At 38.8% G+C, this 22,149-nt stretch overlaps 2 protein-coding genes across 3 annotated transcripts; both read left to right on the plus strand.

The window, feature by feature from the left end:
- Positions 1 to 930: 930 nt before the first annotated feature.
- On the plus strand, positions 931 to 15,663 carry LOC18429263 (pre-mRNA-splicing factor of RES complex protein). Its single transcript, XM_006838550.4, has 7 exons — positions 931 to 2,313; positions 5,197 to 5,261; positions 5,398 to 5,456; positions 12,699 to 12,802; positions 14,379 to 14,451; positions 14,534 to 14,714; positions 15,261 to 15,663. Exons 1-7 carry the CDS (start codon positions 989 to 991, stop codon positions 15,344 to 15,346), a joined length of 1,893 nt encoding a protein of 630 aa, XP_006838613.1. The 5' UTR covers positions 931 to 988; the 3' UTR covers positions 15,347 to 15,663.
- A 1,351-nt stretch (positions 15,664 to 17,014) lies between these two features.
- Positions 17,015 to 21,659, plus strand: LOC18429264 (dimethylallyl, adenosine tRNA methylthiotransferase). Of its 2 annotated transcripts, none has more exons than XR_016051632.1 (8): positions 17,015 to 17,138; positions 17,234 to 17,380; positions 17,468 to 17,565; positions 20,295 to 20,367; positions 20,463 to 20,523; positions 20,660 to 20,745; positions 21,164 to 21,273; positions 21,396 to 21,659. XR_016051632.1 is itself a non-coding variant. In XM_006838551.4 (8 exons), exons 1-8 carry the CDS (start codon positions 17,034 to 17,036, stop codon positions 21,456 to 21,458), a joined length of 723 nt encoding a protein of 240 aa, XP_006838614.1. In that variant the 5' UTR covers positions 17,015 to 17,033; the 3' UTR covers positions 21,459 to 21,659. The 2 variants fall into 2 exon arrangements, 1 of the variants encoding a protein (XP_006838614.1); XM_006838551.4 differs by having other exon boundaries at positions 21,184 to 21,273.
- Positions 21,660 to 22,149: the final 490 nt, after the last annotated feature.

Consider the following 22,149-nt stretch of genomic DNA (forward strand, 5'->3'; position numbering starts at 1 on the left):
TTCATACAGGGCGAATATTCTTTTAAATACTTGGGTTCTATTATTCTCGATTGGATTCTCCAAGCCCTGGTATATCACATCAACTATCAAACATTTTAATCAATATAGTCCTGATTGGGAGGTGACCCTTATACCTTCCTTAGAGTTCAGACTCTCAAAACGTATACTCTTAATGCCTCAAATACTCGGGGTATATGAATCTGAGCCCCAATGCGCTAAACACCCAAATTCAATCTTTCTCTAACTCCCACTGTGAGTAAGACTATTGGTTTTAAGGCTTTGAAAGACCACATAGCCAATATGATTATCACTCGCTAGTAGCACTGTACTGCACTTTGATTGTTGCGAGTAGAAAACCAAACCAGCCAACACTCAAGAGTAGAGAGGATTGTTGCTTCATTTGTTCCGCTGCACAAATCACACACACTCTCTCTTTGTCCTCATGGCTGTTGACACTAAAAAGAGTCTCTCTCCCCCTTGTCTCGAGAGAGTTTTTACTTTTGATCACCTAATTTGTGGTATGACATGGTTTCTATGCGACCATGTAGAAATGAGTCACCTCCTAAAAACCTATTTTAAAGATAAACTTTTGGACTTAATTTTAAAGGACATGTAATCTCTAACATGAAATCATGAATATATTTTTTAAAATTAAAAATAATAATTTTATTAAAAAAATATTTGAAAAAATATTTTTTTAAAATTAAAAATAACAATTTTATTAAAAAAATATTTGAGCCATTAGTTTCAATGGTTTTTAGGTGAACTTAAAATGGATGCTTCATACCTTGAGACCGCATATTGTTTCGTGCGGGCTGGCCGACATGAAACAATTACCAAACTCTGCTACTCGCAGTACCCGTTATGGTTGGAACCTAATCTCTCGTCATTTGGATTTGGGCTCCATTTTCCCGCTATCTTATTAAAAGCCTAGAAAAAAAAGTGAGAACCAGCGCACCAGCAGGCATCTCTCTCTTTCTCCCTCCTTATGACTTCGGTTTCGACTTCTCTGTCTCTGAAGGACTACCTCAAGAAATACACAGACTCGGACCAGGCCAAAAAGGATAAGACGAAGAAGAAGAAAAAGAAGAAGGAGGAGAGAGAGAAGAAGACCGGCCCTAGTGGCGTACTTGTTGTGGATGAGGACCCAATATGGCATCGACAAGTGGGAGAAGAAGATGATGAGAGAGAAGATGGGGATTGTCCTGATGAGAAACCCCAAGTTGACGAAGATATAGAGGTTAAGCGTATGAAGAGGCTGGAAGAAATTCGTGCTAAGAAACCCTATCTTTCTGTATCTTCAGATGGGAGTGGATGGGTTTCTGTCTCTGATTCAAAACCCAATTCCAAAACCCTTAGCTCAAGTGTTAGAGAAGAATCCCCTGATTTATCACCAGCTCGCCATCCACCCCATTTGCCTTCTTCAACTAATCAAAGACACGATTCACCTGATTTGTCGCCTCCTCGCCAGAATGATCGAAATTTTTCTCCCCCCAAATTGCCTTCACACTCGAGAAAAGATGAATCATCCAGTTTATCACCTCCTCGTCAAAATTATCGAAATTATTCTATACGCAAATTGCCTTTTTCTTCAAATAGGAGGCATAATTTGCCTGATTTATTACCACCTCGACAAAGATATCGCAATTCTCCTCCACCTCAGTTGCCTTCTTCTTCAAATAGGAGGCATGATTCACCTGATTTATCACCACCTCGACAGAGATATCGCAATTCTCCTTCAACTCAATTGCCTTCATCGTCAAAACGACACAACTCGCCTGAGTTGTTGCCTCCTCGCAAAAGGCATCGAGATTCCCCACCCCCCAAATTGCCACCATCTTCAAATAGAAGAAGACACGATTCCTCCAGTCTGTCTCTGCCTCGACGAAGACATGATTCTACTGATTTCTCTCCACCTCGTCAAAGAGGTGGAAATTCTCCGTCTCCCAAATTGCCTTCTTCAGAAACAATAAGACATGATTCTCCTGACTTGTCTCGACCTCGTCGAAGGGGTCGAAATTCTCCCCAATTTCCTTCATCCAGAACTATAAGACATGATTCTCCTGATCTATCTCCACCTCATAAAAAATGTCGAGATTCTCAATCCCAATTGCATGGAGGAAGAGATGGGGGCTGGGGTGAAGTGAGAGACTTGTCGCCTTCGAGGAGAGGTGGGTCTAAGGAGATTGATCTCTCTCCTCCAAGGAAGAAAGCAAAGGATCCGAAAGGGGCTGAAGCTGGACGGTCTGGTCTCTTCATTGCAGGAGAAATCAAGAAGGAGATTGAGAAGAAGAAGAGAGAAGAGTCCTTGAGGTAAATCCTTACAATGCTTTTTATTAGGATCCTCTCTGTGTGCCAAACTATCATACACTGAGTCTGCCTTCATAGGAACACAACTAGCTTCCTTTATGTCTTAATTTGATATGTTTGATATGCAATTATTCAACCTCTTATCTATACATGGAGGGTGGTAATCGAATGACATTGAGGGAATTCTTTGTATCAATAGTTGATATTAGATATGATATTCGGCAGCATGATTTCCATAATACATGAGGTTCTAGGAATTTTGCTTGATAATGCACAAGCCCATGGGGTACCTAGCAGGAATACATTTTGCCAACAATTGAGGGGATTCTGGCTTCTTCTCATGATGAGGTCATTTGATGTAATGGAATTGCATTCTAATATACACTTTTATCCCCTTGGGCATAGCTTCTCCTCTGCATGCTGCTCTGAAATTTAAACATGGGTATGAGGGACTAGCCCACATCTTCAGTATGCTCCTCAATAACATCAACGGAATTAATTCATTCTTTAATTCCTGTATGAATTTGGTTATGATTGACCTTCCAACTGCTCCTTGACAATCAATTGCTCTCTCTAATCTCAAAAATATCCAACTAGTTTTCATTAGGAAAAGAAACAAATTCTCTTTCCATACATGCTGGAACGCAATTCATTTTGCCCCAAATCCCTGCCTAGACACCCAATATTTCAAGCAATGATACTCTCGACCAACATATCCCTAGGACCATTTTGAGATCAGTTTTCTAGATTACACTTAATTACTTCGATGTTTGCAGTCCAACATACCTCGAGCCACGAAAGGCCTATTTACATGTTGCTTGGAGAGAGATGAAGTTTGTGGCCTCCCTAATTCTTTTAGATTTTAATGCCACCTGGAATTTTGCATGAACCTATTGAAAGGCTTAAAGCTATGTTCCTTAATGGTCCCATCCTCCTCTCTTTGGGGGATTAAGGAAAGGAACTTGCATTCATCCCCTTCATCTTTACCTGTTAAGCTCATCAAATACATTCATCATTACTTCTCCCATAGTGACAGTTCTGTATTCCTTGAAGAAAGCTTTGGGAAAGCCATGGGAACCAGGGCCATTATGTCTGGCAAACCAAACTATATGTACTTCTGTGACCTTCTCAAAATAAAATTTAAATATCCACTGGAGGAGTAACTTTTCAAGTGATGAAGGCTGCCAAATCTTATTCACGGGGTATCGCATTTTGAATTACAAGGGCTTCATCCCTAAGATTGTTATTAGCTATGGCCCGGTATGGATAGCCCCCAAAATGCATCTTGTCACTCTTTTGAGGGTATTTTGGACCTTGCCAGAAACATACTAAAGGGTGAGCTTTGTATACCTTATGGGGAAGGCAGACACCCAAAACCTGGTCACTTTTGTGAGTGGAAAGAAAAAAGTTTTTGTGATTGAGATAAAAAGAGGTTGACTTGGTTTTATGGTTTTATCTCACTCGTACTTTTTGACCTTTTGAGTCCCCCCCCCGCCCTCCCCCCCCCCAAAACAAAAAAAAAAAAAAAAAAAAGGTGTGGGGGGTGTGCGCGGATCTGAAATGTAGTTGTTTTCAAAACTGTGCTGATATTATCATAATCTTCTGTATTAATTTTTTTAGAGCATTTCTTCTTTTTTACACCTCTTTGTGTACTGTTGAGATTATTATATGTGTGATCACATTCTTAAGCCAAAGAGTCCTAGAATTCTGTGTACCTTACCTTTAGGACTTTGATATGTATATCTGCGTTCTTTTTCCTATCATAATTAAACCACATTCTTCTTGCATGTCAATGGCACCCATGCCCCTTTGAAATTGTAGTTCTAGTCCTTTTCTCCTAGATCACTATTTCTTGCATCATTTTTCACAAACATCTACACACATAAAACATGTAGGGTTCCTTATCCCCCTGAGTGCAATGTCTAAATGGTTTCTGTGAGGACTTACCCTTTGGCCTAATAATAATTATCCTCTATTTATGGATTTAGTCATGGGTATCTAAATTAAGTTTTACTTCGACCTGCCAATAAGCTGTCTGTATGAGGTGGCTTATTGGTGATTGAGCAAAAATGTGTTTTGTAAAAGGTGACACCTTTGTGAACTGTGCCTTTGTTTTGGACAAATTGGCAGAAAACTATTGATGTCATCAACAAGAGTCTTGTCACCATAGAGCCTTTGAGTTTCTGAGCTTGGCACTTTATACACATCAAACAGGACCTAAAGTTTGCATGGTGACTTTGGAAAAATGTGCCTCACTAGGGAATTGTGCCCGTGGAAAAATGTGTTTTGTAAAAGGTGACACCTTTGTGAACTGTGCCTTTTTTTTGGACAAATTGGCAGAAAACTGTTGATATCATCAACAAGAGTCTTGTCACTGTAGAGCCTTTCAGTTTCTGAGCTTGGCACTTTGTACACATCAAACAGGACCTAAAGTTTGCATGGTGACTTTGGAAAAATGTGCCTCACTAGGGAATTGATATAATATAAGTTGGTCATGGGTATGTTATAGGTGTAGATTTCTAAAATTTTAAGTCTGTTAGCCAAGGAAATTTTCAAAGTTGATAGTTTTTATGTTTTGGTTGAATTATAATATTTAAACTGTCCTGGTGATATCGATGATTTCATGTGGATCGGATCACCTTTGGTCTCATCCTTAACATCTATTTGGGATGCGCCCCATTGGAATCCCAGAACATAAACATTCATATTTGTGCTGTTTCAAATTTACACGTGTATATAACATTCAGAGATGGTTTATAGATTTTTATAGAACTCTAGGGATATTGAATGAGATTCTTTCTATGTCTTGATTTTATTATAGTCACATTGTTTATCGCTCTCAAATGTCTTTTCTTTTTTTTTCTAATTCTATGTTTCTTTTTTCAGGTTCTCCCAGATGGATCCTTCTGTAAGTGGGCGTGGTGCAGAACCTGTTTATCGTGATAAAGAGGGTTAGTTTGTGGGCATAAATGAGGAACTCCTTGTCACTTAGGAAGATAGAATTCGTTGAAAAATGAGTTTGAGGACATAATTACAGTGTTCTATGCTATTAGAAAATTGTAACATTTTTTTTTTTGTATTCTACAGGAAAAAAAGTGTCGATGGAGGAGTATATAAAGTTAAAGCAGGGAAAACCAAAACCGGAGGTATGTATTAAAATGTATATTGCATTTATAGACATTGTTGCTATGGAACCTATTAGGAAGGTGGCTGTGTTTTTCTATGGGTGGGCTAGCAAGACAATATTTGGTTTACCCTTCTGCAATTACATTCCGTTTGGTAGAAGACAATAGTTGGGGATATAAATCTTTTATGGTAAAGCGTTTTATGCCCAAACTTCTATATAATCTTTGGTATCAAAGTCTTTTACATTCTATCTGTGCATGCTAGCATATAAATTAATCAACGAATTGTCTCACAGTGCATTTGAAGAAACTTCTTTTAGCTGATTTCTTGTTTTAGTGACATCAAGCCGAATGAAACTTAGGAAAATTTTACTTGTTCGCTTATGGTTCAAATGTATCCTGAAAGTGCTTGTGATAGAGCATCATGTATTAAGTGTGAACTTTTAAGAGAAATACACTCTCTCACCCTTTATTATATTGGAGAGTGAGGCTCTTAGTTTTTTAAGTGTTATGATTTCCCCCCCTTTCTTTTGTTTTTGTTTTTGGGGAGGCGGGAAGGGGAGGTTGTTGAGTGTGGGTGCAAAGTGAGCTTTTCTATGAAGGTTGCCGATTTTAGTAATGCTCCAACATAAGTGTGGTTAACTTCTGGTTCTGGTTGGATCTGGCGTGCTTAACCATCAGGGTTTCCGAAGTCAACGAAGTTGATCTTCAGAGAACTAGGCATTGAGGCTTCTGACAAATGCTTGGTTTAGGTTGGCAATACTCGCTGTTGACCACTGTACCACAATCTTTGATGGAGTCTTGAGCCTCGAACCTTCTTTAATGCTTTGAACCTTAAGCAAATTATAGAAATTGCATTCCACAGTGAAGAAGATGATATCTAGCAAAGGTCTTATCTGGGGATGTCAGCTACCCAAATGCTAGGATTCTTAGAGAAGCATGGATGCATGAGGTGAGATGAGATGAAGAGCTGATTTTCCAGGACTACAGACTGCAACCAGTTGGAGAAAATCTAAATGACATCAAGCCAACACTATCCCTAGGTTAAAAGAATCCAATTGGAAACAATGTCTGGAATTGATCTGGACTCGAGCTAAATTAAAACCTGACACAAACTAAAAGACAAATATACTTTAAAGGAAACTATTCATTTTTGCTGAACAAAATGAACTATCATGTAGTAGCTATGGGTAATTCTTCTTATTAAGGTGTCGCTTAGGGATAAACATGCAACAAAAATTATTATAGGAAACTCTACCAAAATTAATAGTAATCGGTAGTTATATTTTTCTCATCCAGTGCAATCCTGTGAATTGGTACAGCCAAGTTTCAAATGTTTCTAACTTTTGCTAAATCTTTGGCATCTTGGCATGTCATTTCATGTAAAAATGTTGTCAGACTTAATCCAAATTGTTCACGTTCTGTGATACATTATTTATAATTATTTTAACATGATCTTCCTCTTTTCAACAAGTCATTGAGTAGGATACAAGCGTTTCATCTTTCATATGCTATGAGCACATGCACATCTGATACCATTACAGCAAAACCATCTATTCTGGGACTTCTTTCAATGAATTGTGGTGATCACGCCTCTAGTACCCATGATTTTAAACATCTTCAATGGATAATCACGTCTTAGTTATGAGAACAATTGAAGTTCATTTAGACATGATACGAATGCTTTGGAGTTTGAATAAGTGTAATGAGCCATTTCCTTGGAAACAGAACGGCGAGAAGACTGTTTAAATGCGAAAGAGGAAATTGCATGAAACATTAAAAGAAAGATTGAATCATTTAAATGTTTTTCTAAATGAAATGGCATTCGGAGATATTGAATTTGCTAAGATGCTGCAAACAAGTATGGATTAAGGGCCTCTGATATTCCAGTGCATGCTTGGAATATTAACGCTTTCAGTGCAGTTGGTATGGTCTGATGGTTGGGTTGTGAAAGTGGATTGGGAATCCATAGTTGGAGAAAGGTTTGGAGAAGCTCAAATCAGAATACAAACCTTCCTCCGCCGTTCCAAGTTTCTCTTTTTGTGGTCGACAGAAGAGATTATGACCAAGGATATCAATATTGGAAAACCAACCTACCATGGTCCCTTCATCTAATGCCTCTAGCCTTGATGCAGTCCCAACCTAATGACCCTCAGGGGTAAGTGAAGCCAATAAAAATAAAAAAAGTCCAGGTTCCAGGTGCTCAAGTTTGGCAAGTAGTTACTAGGTGAAGGGCCAAAAGGCTCTTGTTCAAAGAAGGAACTAGATCTGCGGAGGATCAAGAACCAGGGGAAACCAGGGTGCGGGCAGCTTGGGGAAGATGATCCCAGTCAGCAGCCCTGCTGGCAAGAATCTAAAGCGCAGACCAATTAGCAGAGATCATGCGGATTCCTTCAGCACATTAGGATCGAGATATATTGGTTATCCTTGCAGCTACCAAATAACGCAAAAATCTGATCAGAGGAGCATTTAGGATCGAAGTACCCGACATTGGATGGCCTAAAATGATGAATCCACTGTCACAGACTCATGCCAAGTTGAATTGACAGTTAGGATTCAGGTAATGGACATGCGGGAATGGTAGATGGTTGAGATTGAAGGATCCTCCTGCACCATAGTGTGGCAAGCTCAAATGATTGAGAGGATGCATGAGGTCCCCCAGGAGGAAATAATTTTGATTATTTGAGAGTTATCTCAATGTGCCTACCAAAAAAAAAAACAATTAGAATTTATCCTTGTCTTCCCAATTCCAGTTAATCCAATTGCCAAAAATGGACTGCTGCTTATCATACCCCATCCCAACCCAGAAACGTGTAGTGTGTGCATTCGACAGCGTTCCCCCCCTCATGACCAAAGTGACCCTTTTCCACCTCTTACTTTCTCCACCCAAGATTGAGATCGAACCGAGGATGTGTTTTCTCTTAATCCACTAGAACTTTTAACTCTTTTGCCTTCCTAACGAGCCTAAATTACCGATCAGCTCCAAAACCATTGCACAACAGCCTAAACCAAGTTGTGGGACATATTCTTGCTGGACTGCTCTGGAAATCATAGAATACTACTAAGGGTTGAAACTTCATCCAACCTGAATCAGCTGTGATGGATAAGAAGTGCAATCCAAACTCGGGAACATTGAAAGATCAGAAAAATGATATGGCAACAGTGTCTATCGGCCTGGTCTCTTGCTATATCTGTTCATTTCCAGCCCCAGATCAATTTATTCCAAGGTCTGTAGGGACTAAAAGGGCCACTCTAGGTTTTGTGAGGCCACAGTTCTCCTAGGCTTCTAAATGGGACAAGGGTGAAGCTCTAGGAAAACCTCAAACAAGCATTTCATCTACAGTCTTGGTTGCTGGAACAGTTACGTCTATGCGGCAGCATTCATTGGTTGCTCGTCTCCCCCTTCTGCGGGTTTTCTTGCACGTGTTCATGCTTTACAGTCAATTCCTTGGGGACTGGGTGTACCTCTCCACTGGTTGTTCCCTCTTCAAGGTGGGGCAAAAGATGGGCCGATATAGACGAAGAAGAAGAGGGAGACATCTTCACTGATGATAATACTTCAAACTATCATACCACTGATCATGAGGAGAAGTAAATAATAGTGATAGCAGAGGAGAAAATGCCTGATGTAGTGGAGGTTATGGCCTGTCATATGAGGAGGGCATGGAGGATATTGTAGAGGCAATTATATCAAATGCCAAGAAGCAGAAGGAATGTTGGAGTGGTAACTGAAGAACTTGGCCTCCTGTATCAACTATGACAGAGCAACCAATTACATTCATGCCCAGTATTGTAGGTGAACCTTGGCACGACTCAACCCTCCCCATTCTAATGAAAGTCTTAGCATGGAACATTTGGGGCCTGGGACTCCTTCAAGCAGAGGTCCAACAAATACTTTGTCAGGTTATATACACCTCAAATTTTGGCAGTGATAGAAACAAAGAAAAGTGGATAATCTGCAACGAACTTGAGAGCAATTGAGGGAGAAAGCTGGCAGAATGTACGGCTGTCCTAGCAGAAAGGTCCATCTGGGGGAATTGAGTTTCTGTGGCACAGAAACATTCTTGTCAAGGAGCATGTCTTAATGGGCATTTTTGATATCCATTACTTTTCTAGAAGCTGGATCAGGATTCAGATGGGATGGGTTTACAGTTTGCTCTATGGACTGAACCATCTGACTGCCCGAGTCATTTTGGAATGGGTTGAATATAATAGCAAATTGGACACTTCCTTAATATATAAGACACAAGCTCTATGAGGTTATATGAGAGGAGGGAGTAAGACTTACTGCTAGTATGGACGGTTTCGCTGCTTTTATCAATGGACATGGCCTGATTGATATTTCGCTTAATGGAGCCTAATTCACTTTGTAGAACCATTGCGAATTCCCTACGCTTGCCAAAAATGATAATGTCTCTGATATCTCCAGAAGGGGAAGCCCAATACCTAGCCGGCCACCCATGTGCCTTATGAAAGCCTATTTCAGACTATGTCCTGACTCTCCTTGATACGTATTGAGTAGTTTTAGGCCCTCCGCCTCTTAGAATCGAGCTTTATATGGATGGAAAATAAGGAACTTCCAAGGTTGACTGGGAGCTGGTATCGATCTTTCTAAATGACGGGGTGAGTAGGTTTTAGACTATGGACTAAGAAGGAGAAATGAAAGACTTGGAACAGGAGAGTGTTCTCCAACGTATAATCAATAAGGAATCAATTCTCAACCATTAAAAACCTTAATTGCTTGGAGGAAAGTAGAGACATTGGTGGACAAGAGTTCACAGATTATATAAAAGCTAAGGCCTTAAATCCGAGGAAAATGTTTTGGAGGCAATTATCCAAGGGTCAAATGACTCAAGGAGTGGGTCAAAATGCTAAACGTTTCCTGTAGACAGGGAGTCGGGAGAATGCCATTCGAAGTGTCAGGGTGTCTGGCTGAGGTGACTTCTGCAAAGGAGGGGTGATTTGAAGATGTTGTAGGGTTGACCAGCCTTATTAAATGCTGGTGGTTGATGTAGAGAGGGGGGAAAGGGGAAGACACTAAAGGAGGTTTCAGAGAGGGGGGAGCAGTAAAAGAATTTCCTTTGTACACAATCCAATTTTGATATATATGCATGTTAATGTTTCCCCAAAAAAAAAAACAGGAAGAAAATAGATGCATGGATTTGCAGATAAATGACGAGGATGGATTCAGGCATACGTTTCATCAGTCTCATTCTCCATCATATTAGATGATTCTTTTATTTTCTTTCTTTCCTAATAATAGAGGCATTCGTTAGGGTGATCCATTGTCTCCCTTCCTTTTCCCTGTTATAGGGCAGAAGAATCATTATCATCCGAGCCTTATTCCAACTATATGGGTTTGGCTGTGATTAAGAAGATTCATGGGTAAAATATTTTCCAAGGATTGTAGGCAGCAGCAGCCCAGTGATCTCTTATACGTAATATGCATATGAAACTTTGATTTCTGCTGAACCACAGATCCGGCAAGTGGACCGTTTGGGCTATTCCTTAGATCTATTGATGAAGCATTGGCCTGCCAATCAATATGAACAAGACTACCTTGATGGCGGTCAGATTGAAGCTGTGAGACTATAAGATTTGGTGAATTTGAATTGGTTGCCAAACAGATTCCTTGTCGAACAAGTATCTCGGATTCCGCTATTGTGTAGTGGGAAACCTTGCGAGGCATTGTGGGAGATGGTATCGGACAGGTGTTATAGGATATGGCTACTTCGAATAGTAACCCTCAATAACTAGGTGATTGGTTTTTTTGATAATGTTAACATTTGTATTGCTGAGAAAGGGAATTACAATGTATTGTTTCTCCAGGAGAACCCTCTAGACGGGACTCCCGGTAAAAACGTCGAAAACCCTTGTACAATAATAGGATTTCCCTCCTAAATATGATTTACAAAATAAGGCTAGGATAGGGCTTATAATTCCCCCCCCTTCAGATGTACAATGACGAGGAAAACTAAAAAGGCAAAAAGAATGTGGACCTAGTTTGAACTGCCTCGCCCTATCTTCTAGCACCCTCCTTCGCCAGCCGATCCGCGAAGTCGTTGGACGTTGTTTTACCTTGTTTAAGTCAACTCTTCATATCTACCGGTCTATTTTATGTCATTGGTTAGGATGCCTGTGACTTTATTTTGGAAGATCAAGAGGTTGCAAAATGAATTCTTTTGGAAGGGATTCAGCTTTGTCATCTTCTAAATTTTCAAATACCATATGGTCAGCCAGGGGCCCAGGATCCAGTATGCCTCTTGAGAGCTGGGATTGGACTATAGTTGTTAGAGATCATGAAAAGACTGAAGATCCCAATGGCTGGGAGCACCATCCATGCAATGCATATGTTAGGGGTCAGGACCTTCAAATCGCAACCTTTTTGGGGACCTTAATCCCGACCTTTTGGGATCTCAATCCCAGCCTTTTGAGGATCTTGCTCCCAACCTTAGCGAGTGGATATAGTCTGGGACTATGTATGCTATTTCAAATAGGGATCTCTTTATCTATAGCCAGCAAGTATTGCAACTATATTAGAAGTATAACTGCATTCCTAGCTGGGTATTATAAAAGAAAGTCATCAGTTTGGTTGTTGTCGTTGTCTTTAAGGTGGCGATCAAGATCCCTAACAGTGGGGATCGAGATCTCTGAGGGGATCAAGATCCCAAAAATTTTAAAAAATCAAGATCCATTGAAGATCATTTTCCCGGAGCACTTTGCGAGATTCTGGAATGGGGTCATCATCCAGGTTGGGAGATTCTTGCAAGTATGGGGTGGACTTGGTATAAGGAGGACGAAAAGCTTTAACAGAGCCTCATGAGAGTGGTTGTGGAGGTATGTAGTGGACTCATTGGCAAAGGAAGGGACATACAGATCAGACTTTTTAATAGCTCCAGTACCCCAATAATCCAACTATGTAAATTTGTTTTTTCTTTGAAATCTTTAATGTAGTTTGTTCAGATTTTTGAGTTAGAGCTCAATCTATAAGGTTAAGAGATTCACTTTGAATAGGAATCGATTCGTGCCTATTGACTTCCAAATTTGAGGACATGAACTGCCGCAAAAGCTTATTCTTTACATTTAGAACTTGGAGACTATGCTTAGAAATCACTTGGTGATTGCATCATTCTGTTTATTTATAGAAAAACGATATCACTTTTTGTATGAGTCCTTTTGGCATTTTAACTAGAGAATTGGTTCACTTCCAGTCTTGTTGCATATCAAAATGGAAAAAATTCATCTGCGTTTTCTGTTGTTTAGGAAAAGAAGTTGGAATGGGGCAAAGGCTTAGCTCAAAAGAGAGAAGCTGAAGCTAGAGAACAGGAACTGGAACTAGAAAAGAATAAACCATTTGCCCGGAGCAGGTAAAATTGTGTGGCTACAATTATTAATGTGTATGTACATTGTAACTTGCCTAGTGTATTTGATAGAGCTTTGTAAGATTGAATTGCTATGATATGGTTGTGATATTTTTAGCATACTAAAAGACAAAACCCTTACCCGATCTGATGTACCAACAAGGTACCATGTGGGAAACGATGATGATACATATACACATGTATGCATATGCATGCATGTGCATATGTGCAGATGAGCAGGTCTTTGTACCAAATAGGACATGGTGATGACACATAAACACATATATGCATATGCATGCGTGTGTATATGTGCAGATGAGCATCTCTCTGTATCAAATAGGACATGGTGAGATGATACATACACACATGCATGCCCGTGTGGATGTGCAGCATGTATGTGTCTGTGAAAGCAATTTATGAATCCCATAGCAATTGTAAATTCTTCTATTGTTACATTACTCCGGGGCATTGTTGATCAATCCCCCAGCTAGCTGCCACATTTTGCCTCTGCCCATAACAAAAGATGTTTTGAGCTCCTCGATAGGCTGAACACCTTAGGCCATTTTTGGACGGACCATTTTTAGGAACTGGCTCCATTATTTCCTTTGCTCAATTAGGAGTGAGAAACAGCTTAGCTGGGTTTGCTCCACTACTCATGGGTGCGGCCCTTGTCATTATGCTTGCTTATGAAGAAAATTCTGCCACAATGCCCTTAACCCTGCAAAAGGAAGGAGAAAAAAAAAGAAAAGAAAGAAAACTGCTTTTCACTTATTTCCAAATAAACACTTTTCTTAATAGAATTGTTGGGCCGTCAAAATGGGGCCTTAGTCATCACTCACTTGTTGCCAATCATCTCTAGGGAAGATATATACAATAGTTGAGTGGATGATGAAAAACTATAGCACATATATGAAATGGACAGTTAGGGATTGGGAATGGGATTCATGGATTGGGACACCTCCTAATGTATGTGGATCCCAGTCCTTCTCCATGACCATCCATCATTTCACTGAATGTTGATGGCCTAATGGTCTATAGGTTCCCATAATCTGTTTGATTGTAGTTTATTTATGCCATCTCTGAATCCATCAAAACGTACACTTCAATTGTTTTCTCGAGAAAATAGACCTACACTTAATGTATCTCCATTCTTCAGTGGTGTTTCATAAATCTGTACAGTTACCATGTAATTGGGACTTGCAAATTCAGTTTCTTTAATAATCACATTATTTGGGTTCAATCGCAAACTGAACTAATATATTTGGGCTGCATATGTAGGCAAACTGGCAAAGGCATTTTAGTTATTTCTCCTATTAAAAATTGGACTCTCTACCCCTTTAATTTCTTTCTTTGTAATTGCCATGGTGTTAAAGTCCATTTATGTTATTTACGTGTCCCAAAAAGGAAAACTAAGCCCACACTGATGTTCTTTGAAAGAAAAATCCTCTTTCGGGTAATATATTGATGTCCTTTCAATGAAAAAATCCATTTCCATTTTTCTAAAGAAAAGTACTTGATGCTTTTGAGTTCACCTCCTGAGCAATTATAGTTTCATTTGTTTGATAAAGTTCTTGTGTTGCAGAGACGATCCTGAACTTGATAAAATGTTGAAGGAGAGGATCCATTGGGGTGATCCAATGGCTCATTTGGTTAAGGTTTATGTTCTTCCTCTTACTCCTGGTGTTTTTGGATGACTGAAACTGGGAGCAGCCACTAATAGTTTCATTTTAATTCCAGAGGAAGCTTTCTGAGCCAGTCCTAGAAGATCTTGGCAATAATGAGGAAATGAAGGAATCAGGTTTTATCATACCACAAACTATTCCTAGTCATAGTTGGTTAAAAAGGGGAATTCATCCACCTGGAAACCGCTATGGTATAAGACCGGGAAGACATTGGGATGGAGTTGATCGTAGCAATGGTTTGTACTATTACCATCTTTAGTTTGTTTTTGTTTAACAATTTTGTGTTTCCTTGTTGTTTAGTATTTCTCTATTTCGTAGAAGAGTTTGATTTCTTTCCTTGAAAACTATCATTTCAGTTTTACTGGTTGAGAAACATGAATTCATACATGCATAGCAATACAACTCTAGGTGTTTTAGTTTTATTCTAACTGGATCCCTTGGTGTCCTTGCACCTCATGTGGGAGATCATTCGGATTTTCAGAGAATACATAATTTCCTTTTGGTTTCTGAAATTAGGTTTTGTTTGCTCAATAGATTTTTTTTACTTGTCTACCAAATGATTGAATGAACCCTCCACTATCATTTGCCATGTTAAAAGTATTCCATTTTTGGTGAAAAACCTGGCCAGGATTGCCATTTGAATACCATGTGGAACCCTATTGATTCTCTTAAAGAAATTACTCCCTTCTTTTTATGTGAACAGATCACAATGAAAAAGGCTATGAAAACCATGAGAAGGATATGACTTTTGTTCTAAAGTTTAAGCTACTTGTGTAACACAGGTTTTGAGAAGGAGATGTTCAAGAAACAAAACGAGAAACGCGCCAAGGAACAGGAAGCCTATCTCTGGTCTGTGTCTGATATGTAGGAAAAGCCCTGTTTGAATCCTTTTTCTTGGTCTCTGCAGAGAGAGAGAGGACGGTGATAGTCTAAATGCCACTATACTTCCCAAACAAGATTAGTTCATGTTTCCGACGAGAATCCGCTGTCTCTATGTTGGATGTGTCGAGATTAGTGCTTTTTGTACGTTAGTCTTTGGAAGGCTGGCTCCACAATATAATCGAAGATGCTCTCTCTCTCTCTCTCTCTCTCTCTCTCTCTCCCTCTATATCTCTCTACCCCAATTAACTATGGTGAAAATTATTACGCCGTTGTTATAGTGGATCTTGAATACTTCCCCAAAAATTTTTATGCGCATGCACGTACACGCTCTCTCTTTTTCGCCATTTCGTGTTCATGCTCAGCTTGCTTATAACAATGCTTCTTCATGCATTCAAAGGATTATGCATTCCAGGTTTTAGGTGCTTTCTTCTGCAAATCAATGTTATCAGATTCGCTTTATGGTCTCTTTCGGTTTGGTGAGAAAAATGAAGCAATTTGGTGGTTAGGTCGATTCAGGGGAAGTTTTTGGATTTTTTTTTTAAAATAATATAAATAAATTAGATATTTATATATAGAATAACTAATGAAAAATATAAAAAAATAAAAAATAACTTAGTATATATTTTTTTCTTTGCTGGCCGAAGTAGATCCAAAGAAGACCCGAATCATATCTGAGGCGGTTCAAATATGGCTGAACCAGCTTGAATTTTATTGAAGCAGCAGCACTTGGCTTTGCTTCTTTTTGGTTTATGCCCAAAATCCGAAGGCGAAGATTGAAGGCTAATGAATATGATTCACTTTCAAGAAAAAGAAAAAAAAAGAAAAAACAAATGTTTGACAAGCATGGGAGAAAAGAGCATCTATTTTGAAATGCATTTAGGCGGCATAAGGGCGGGTCTCATGATAAAGTCTGAAGACTAAACACAAGTACATGTTCACTAAATTGGAACGCGTTTGGAGAAAGCACAAGTGCGTGAAATTTATGTGTGTTTTCATCACTTTCTTGCTTGCATCTCCAATTAATTGGAATACCTCCAATTACTAATGTCGAATGCATCTTTTTCCTTGGTTCTTATTCTCACTTATGGGAACGTATAACCCAACACTTGCATTAAAGAACGGAAATTAATGCATCTTTTTCCTTGGTTCTTATTCTCGCTCATGGGAACGTATAACCCAACACTTGCATTAAAGAACGGAAATTAATGCATCTTTTTCCTTGGTTCGTATTCTCGCTTATGGGAACGTTTAACCCAACACTTGCATTAAAGAACGGAAACGTTTGGATGCATTAATTCTGTATTTACTTCACATATACTGCACTTGGGTTTTCAAAAAAGTAGACATATGTGTATCTCCCAATGCATAGAGATGGAGTCAAAAAATAGTCCTCACAAATAAATGGTGGAAAAATATATATAATTTTTACTTTGGTACAATTAAAATTTCCATATTTACAACACCTAGTTTAGATTAACAAATCCTAAAATTTTGAATGAAAAAAACCATCTTAAAGATGAAATTTGAAAGGAAGTCGCATATCTGGCTTACCCATGTGAAGGAATTTGAGAGAACCGTCAACGGTTGGAGAAGTGCTAGGACACCAGTGGATAAAGGGGTGCAATTAAAGCTGGGGAGCTCGGCCTATGAGGGTGAGAAACTGATACAGAGACATGGCTTCTCTGAGAAGCAATTTGGTCCCGTCCCTTAATTTTCTTCTTCCCCGGCCGATGAATAACAACTTCAAAACAAGGTCGAGGATCCTCTGCGTAGGATGGGTGAGTTTCTCGCTCTTCTCTCTTTCTATGCCATGCCCCTCTCTCTCTAAGCATGGGTATGTAGTTTCTCATTTGAATGGTTTTGGTTAAGGAAGGACCCCGAGGGGTTGTTGGGTCCTCCTCAGACAGGGCATATTACGAGATTGGAGTTTAAGAGGACGCTCGAAAAAGACGCCGGCGCTCGCGAGGCCTTCGAGCGCCAGGTCCGAGAAGAGCAGCAGCAGCGCCGCACTGCTAGACAGGCAAAACTCTCTCTCTCTCTCTCTCTCTCTCTCTCTCTCTTTCTCTGCCCTCTCTCGCACCTAATTTATGGGTAATTTATGCTTCAGGGACGTGTGGTGCCTGATACAGTTGAAGGCTTAGTGGAATACTTTTTGGACACTGAAGCCCGAGAGCTCGAATTTGAGATTGCAAGGCTGAGGCCTCGGTCTGTATATTTCCCTCAAAGTTTGTGTATTCTCTCTCTTTGTTGGAGTTTTATTCATTGTACAAGTTTTTTTAGGATTTTGAAAGTATAATAGGAGTGTCAAGCATTTAAATATTAAAGAATTATGGCCATGTAAACTTTATGAGCTTAACAGAATGTCCTTGTTGCTGTATACCTGCATTTTCTGTTCGTAATATGTATTTTCCTTATTTTTGGAATATTTTGCAATGATTACATTTATGTTGAATATCTTATTTTATGCATATGACCAGTGTACATAAAAAGGACTCGGCCCTTGGCCAAGGTGAGTTACTCGAGCAAGTACAAGTAACTCAGGCATGTCCAGCTGAGTTTAAAAACTAAAAATAAAGACAAAAAGATATATATATATATATATATATATATATATATATATATATATATATATATATATATATATATATATATACTGTAACCTCCCCATTTCTTACATCAACCGTAAAATGAGGTAGTGGTTAGGTGGGTCGCTCTTGATATGCCTTTTTATGCGAGGTTTCGGTTCTATCCTCACAACTGCTCTTTTTAGAATTCCTATTCTTTTGACTCCTTAAAGGGAGGGCTAAATCTTCTGGAATTTTTTTTTTTTTTTTTAAAGGGCAGTGTTTTTCGGGGGTTCGAACTCCCACCACATTGGCAAATAAGGATACATGCTAACAAGCCATTTGAACCTTTTTTAGTCAAAATTAACATATTGATGTATATAAAGTATATATACATGGGTGTACAATGCACTTGGGTGAAACTTGTTTAGCCCATAGGGCGAGGCCGTGTAATTCGGATGAGTCCAAGTGGACTCGGCCAAGTCCTGGAACACTGCATCTGACTGTTGCATTCATGATGATGTGCTTTGCATAGCTGGTATCACAGAAGTTTTGAAGCTTTGTTTGAAGCATACAGAGATTCTAATACAAAGCATGACAAATTAAGAAAAATGTTTGATCTCTTCAAAAGCAAAGTGATTTCATAATTTATTAAAGAGATGAAATCAAAATCGTCAAAATAAGTCCATATTTCTGTATCAATCATTTGTTCAAGTGAAAGATTGATTGGGAGTGATAGACAAAGAATATTGATTCAGAAAACAGCTGTAGTCATGTGGATGCTTTTAGTGAGGGAGAGGAGATAGGTACACATGCAAATGGCTAGGTATACAAATTTGCAATGTGCTATGAAGCAAATTAGGAATAGTATTAATCTCACCAATTTCATTTCAATACTTCGACAATCAAACTCTTATGTTCACATGACCAATAGTTTTTTAGTAGTATCTACCCATGAAAAAGAAAAAAGAGATAAATAGTTTCATAATCTTATCTCTAAAAGGAGGGATGTGATATGAAATTGGAGTCCAGTATCAGCCCACTGTCTCACTAGTTGTATTTAAGCTTGACCTGCATTATTTTGTACTAAACTTGGACACAATGTCTTATTTTTTGTTTTACCATGGAGTGGAGAATCTCCCAAGAATATTCAATAACTAGTGACCAATCATCTAGGCTGCAGTTGCTACTTATGCACTTACAGAATTTGATGTTCTACAGTTAGAACATGAGATAAGTCGGGTTCGGTTATTTTCAGACATGGCTGTACGTTTGGACCTGAAGGTCTGCATCATGTGGTAGTGGTTAACACTAAGCTTAAAAGGCACACCCACTCCAATCTTGCATTTAAAAGGCATATCCACTCCAATCTTTCATTACTTCAAGTTGTAGTGATGGCTATAAATGAGGCAAGGGAAATACATGATGGCCCATGTACTTCATACTGAACATTGTGGGTTTTTTGATCTTTTATTTTACTTATCAATAAGAAGTTTTCTTCTGTTGTTTTTCTTTAGTTGCAATGTGGAGGATACACCATTCCTGTAGTTACTTCATCATCCATATTGAATAGCAATTAGCAATCTAACTACCTCAATGGAAATCAACAAAGAGGCATACTATTTGGCTTTTGGAATGTGTTGTGCATGATTTCCTTTTATTCCATTTCAGATCAAGCATCTCCTATGTGTGTCTCATTTGCTCAAATGGCTCAATCAGAATTCATTCTCCTTTTCCCCAGGAAACTCCATGTTAGCTTATTTATCTCTGACTATATTTTGTGACCAGAAACTCCCTGATTAGACTAGGGTATAGCCTCCTTTCAGATATATGCATGTTGTACAAAGCTTGTAATCACTTAAAATTCTATGAATGCTTTGTTCATAATTTCTCATCATTCTTCCTTATTGAAAGGAAAAAAAAATCTCTCACAATTTCTAAGGGAATAGCCCTGTTCCCACCCTGGCCCTTACAGATGTTCCTTAGTTGTTTCTAGTCATTGTTGGCAATGATACGACTTTACTTCCTTGGAAATTCCAAGTCTCTTTCTCTCTCTCTTCATAGGTTGTGCCTCTGATAGATGTGCAGATGATCTTTTGTTTTGCATGTTTCCCCTTCTCAAATTTTCACTGGTGAAAAGAGTGGTTAGAGGTCTTGAACAGAATATTAAGCATTCCTTTCAATATAAAGGCTAAAGCTGGGTATCATAAATGTGGGGATGTTCTGATGATCTCAAATTTGACATAATGAATTTAGTATCTTGTATCTGTACCACTGTGTACGTAATGTAACTGGGCATCTGTACCACTATGTACATAATGTAATGGGCAACAAAGGAGAAGGTTCAAATATATAAGGTTCACGCTGCAGGTTGAATGAGGAATTTTTCAAGCACCTGCAATTTGAACTTGGCCAACTACGGTTTGCAGTGACGAAAACTAAGGTTTGTATTTGGCAAGAGAAACTTGCGCATTCTTTTAGATTGGCTCAAATAAAGCCACAACGTTTTATACAATTGAATTCATGATGTACTTGTAGGATATGGAAGACAGATTGATCGAGTTAGAAGCTATGCAGAAGGTTCTCTTGGAAGGAACAGGTGACTGAACTAAATACAAGATGTGGGTCATGGAGAAATTGATAAACTCTCTCTTTTCTTGAAAAAAAGGGTGTCATTCTCCTTTTTTTCCACAATAATCCAGGGACAAAATCAATTTTGTGCTCTTTTGTTGCAGAAGCATATGACCGGATGCAAGCAGACCTTATTTTGGCGAAAGAAAGGTTAGCTAGGATATTTCAATCCAAGGACAAGAAGGCAACGGTATGTTTAGTGGTTTGGAATTCTAAGTTTAGGAGTCGCATGGCCCCAGCATTGAAGCATAAACTTCAAATTTTGTCCAAAATACCATTGTCATCCTTTTTTCTGAATGGGAAAATACCTTAAACTTAATAAATGTTTCCAAAGGGAGATTGGAAAAATGGAATTGGCATTGAAGCATAAACTTTGAATTTTGTCTGAAATACCAGCGTCATCCTTTTTTGAATGGGAAAATGTCTTTATGTTAATAATTATTTCCAATAGGAAATGGGAAAAATGCAATTCAGTTCTTTTCCAGAAAGAATGTGAATGATAAAAAAAGGGGGCTGACATGATTCAGTTCTGACAGTGGTTAAGTACTTCAATGATGATTTTATATTTGTTTTATGTCATGTGTTATGTGTCTCCTAATGAGCTGCAGAAAATTTAACTTTCAACCAGTTGTTGGAGATGGTTGAGAAGAATGAGATCAATAGGTCTTTATTGACTATTCTTGATGAGAATATAGCAACTGCATACAAAGATGACCAGGTGAAGAGCTGGTTTTTCTGTGAAAATGATACCTGATAACTGTTATTTGTTTACCCTTTACAAGTGCTTTGATTTGAATTGTTAACATCTCCTTTCCCTGGGTCTTTCTGTTGATTTTGCAGAAACAAGCGGCAGAATTCATGGAGAAGATTCGTGCTGCTATCCTCAAATACATGACAGTATGAATCTTCAACAAATATATTGAGGAACTCTTCTTGTAACAAATATATTGAGGAACTCTTCTTGTTATTCCTGGTTGTACTGAGCTCCTTTTGTAGGCAGTTTTTCTCTCAGGTGTGTGTGTGTGTTGTACTTGAAACCTTCCGCAACCTTCCTCTTAAGTATATTATTAAAGAGAACATATAATGTTCTCTTTTGTTCGGGTAGGTTGGCCGGTGGGATTCGAACTTAGGATGCTATGCTATAGTTGCTAACACTAACATCTTTACCTGTTAGGAAAATGTTTTGATAGGGCTGTAACCCCATCAAATTAAGTAAAGCCTTAACTCAAACATCACCGAGAATTGCAGTTCTGGAGTGGGAAAACTTTAAAATCGAGTCTAGATAATGTGGTTTCTAGATTTGAAATTCTAATTTTTAGGGCGAGGTAAGGTGTATGTTCTTGTGCATGAGGGTTGACCACCCAAGAAGAAGCCAGGTCATGAAGTTCCCAATACAAATTCCTTACGCATGGAGAGGCCATGTAGGAATCCATTTCTCTATCCGACTCGGTTAAAGGGAAAACAACAGCTTCCCAAAAAATAGAAGGGGGGGCATTTTAGTTAGGACCAAAGGCTAAAACTGGTTCGATCCCATTGTAGTATTCTGTAAAATATTTTAGAAGTATAATTTTCACTATTATAAATGAGAATATTA

The sequence above is a fragment of the Amborella trichopoda genome, chromosome 3 (genome assembly GCF_054954075.1).
Source record: "Amborella trichopoda isolate Santa Cruz 75 chromosome 3, AtrichopodaSantaCruz75HAP2 v2.0, whole genome shotgun sequence".
NCBI classification, from domain to species: Eukaryota; Viridiplantae; Streptophyta; class Magnoliopsida; order Amborellales; family Amborellaceae; genus Amborella; species Amborella trichopoda.

Excerpts from the sequence above, each read along its gene's own strand:
- LOC18429263 (XM_006838550.4), top strand. The coding sequence starts at position 989 with ATGACTTCGGTTTCGACTTCTCTGTCTCTGAAGGACTACCTCAAGAAA. Across the intron at positions 2,314-5,196 it reads AAGAGAGAAGAGTCCTTGAG|GTTCTCCCAGATGGATCCTT; the intron begins GTAAATCCTTAC and ends TTCTTTTTTCAG. Across the intron at positions 5,262-5,397 it reads TGTTTATCGTGATAAAGAGG|GAAAAAAAGTGTCGATGGAG; the intron begins GTTAGTTTGTGG and ends TGTATTCTACAG.
- LOC18429264 (XM_006838551.4), top strand. The coding sequence starts at position 17,034 with ATGGCTTCTCTGAGAAGCAATTTGGTCCCGTCCCTTAATTTTCTTCTT. Across the intron at positions 17,139-17,233 it reads GGATCCTCTGCGTAGGATGG|GACCCCGAGGGGTTGTTGGG; the intron begins GTGAGTTTCTCG and ends TGGTTAAGGAAG. Across the intron at positions 20,368-20,462 it reads TTGCAGTGACGAAAACTAAG|GATATGGAAGACAGATTGAT; the intron begins GTTTGTATTTGG and ends ATGTACTTGTAG.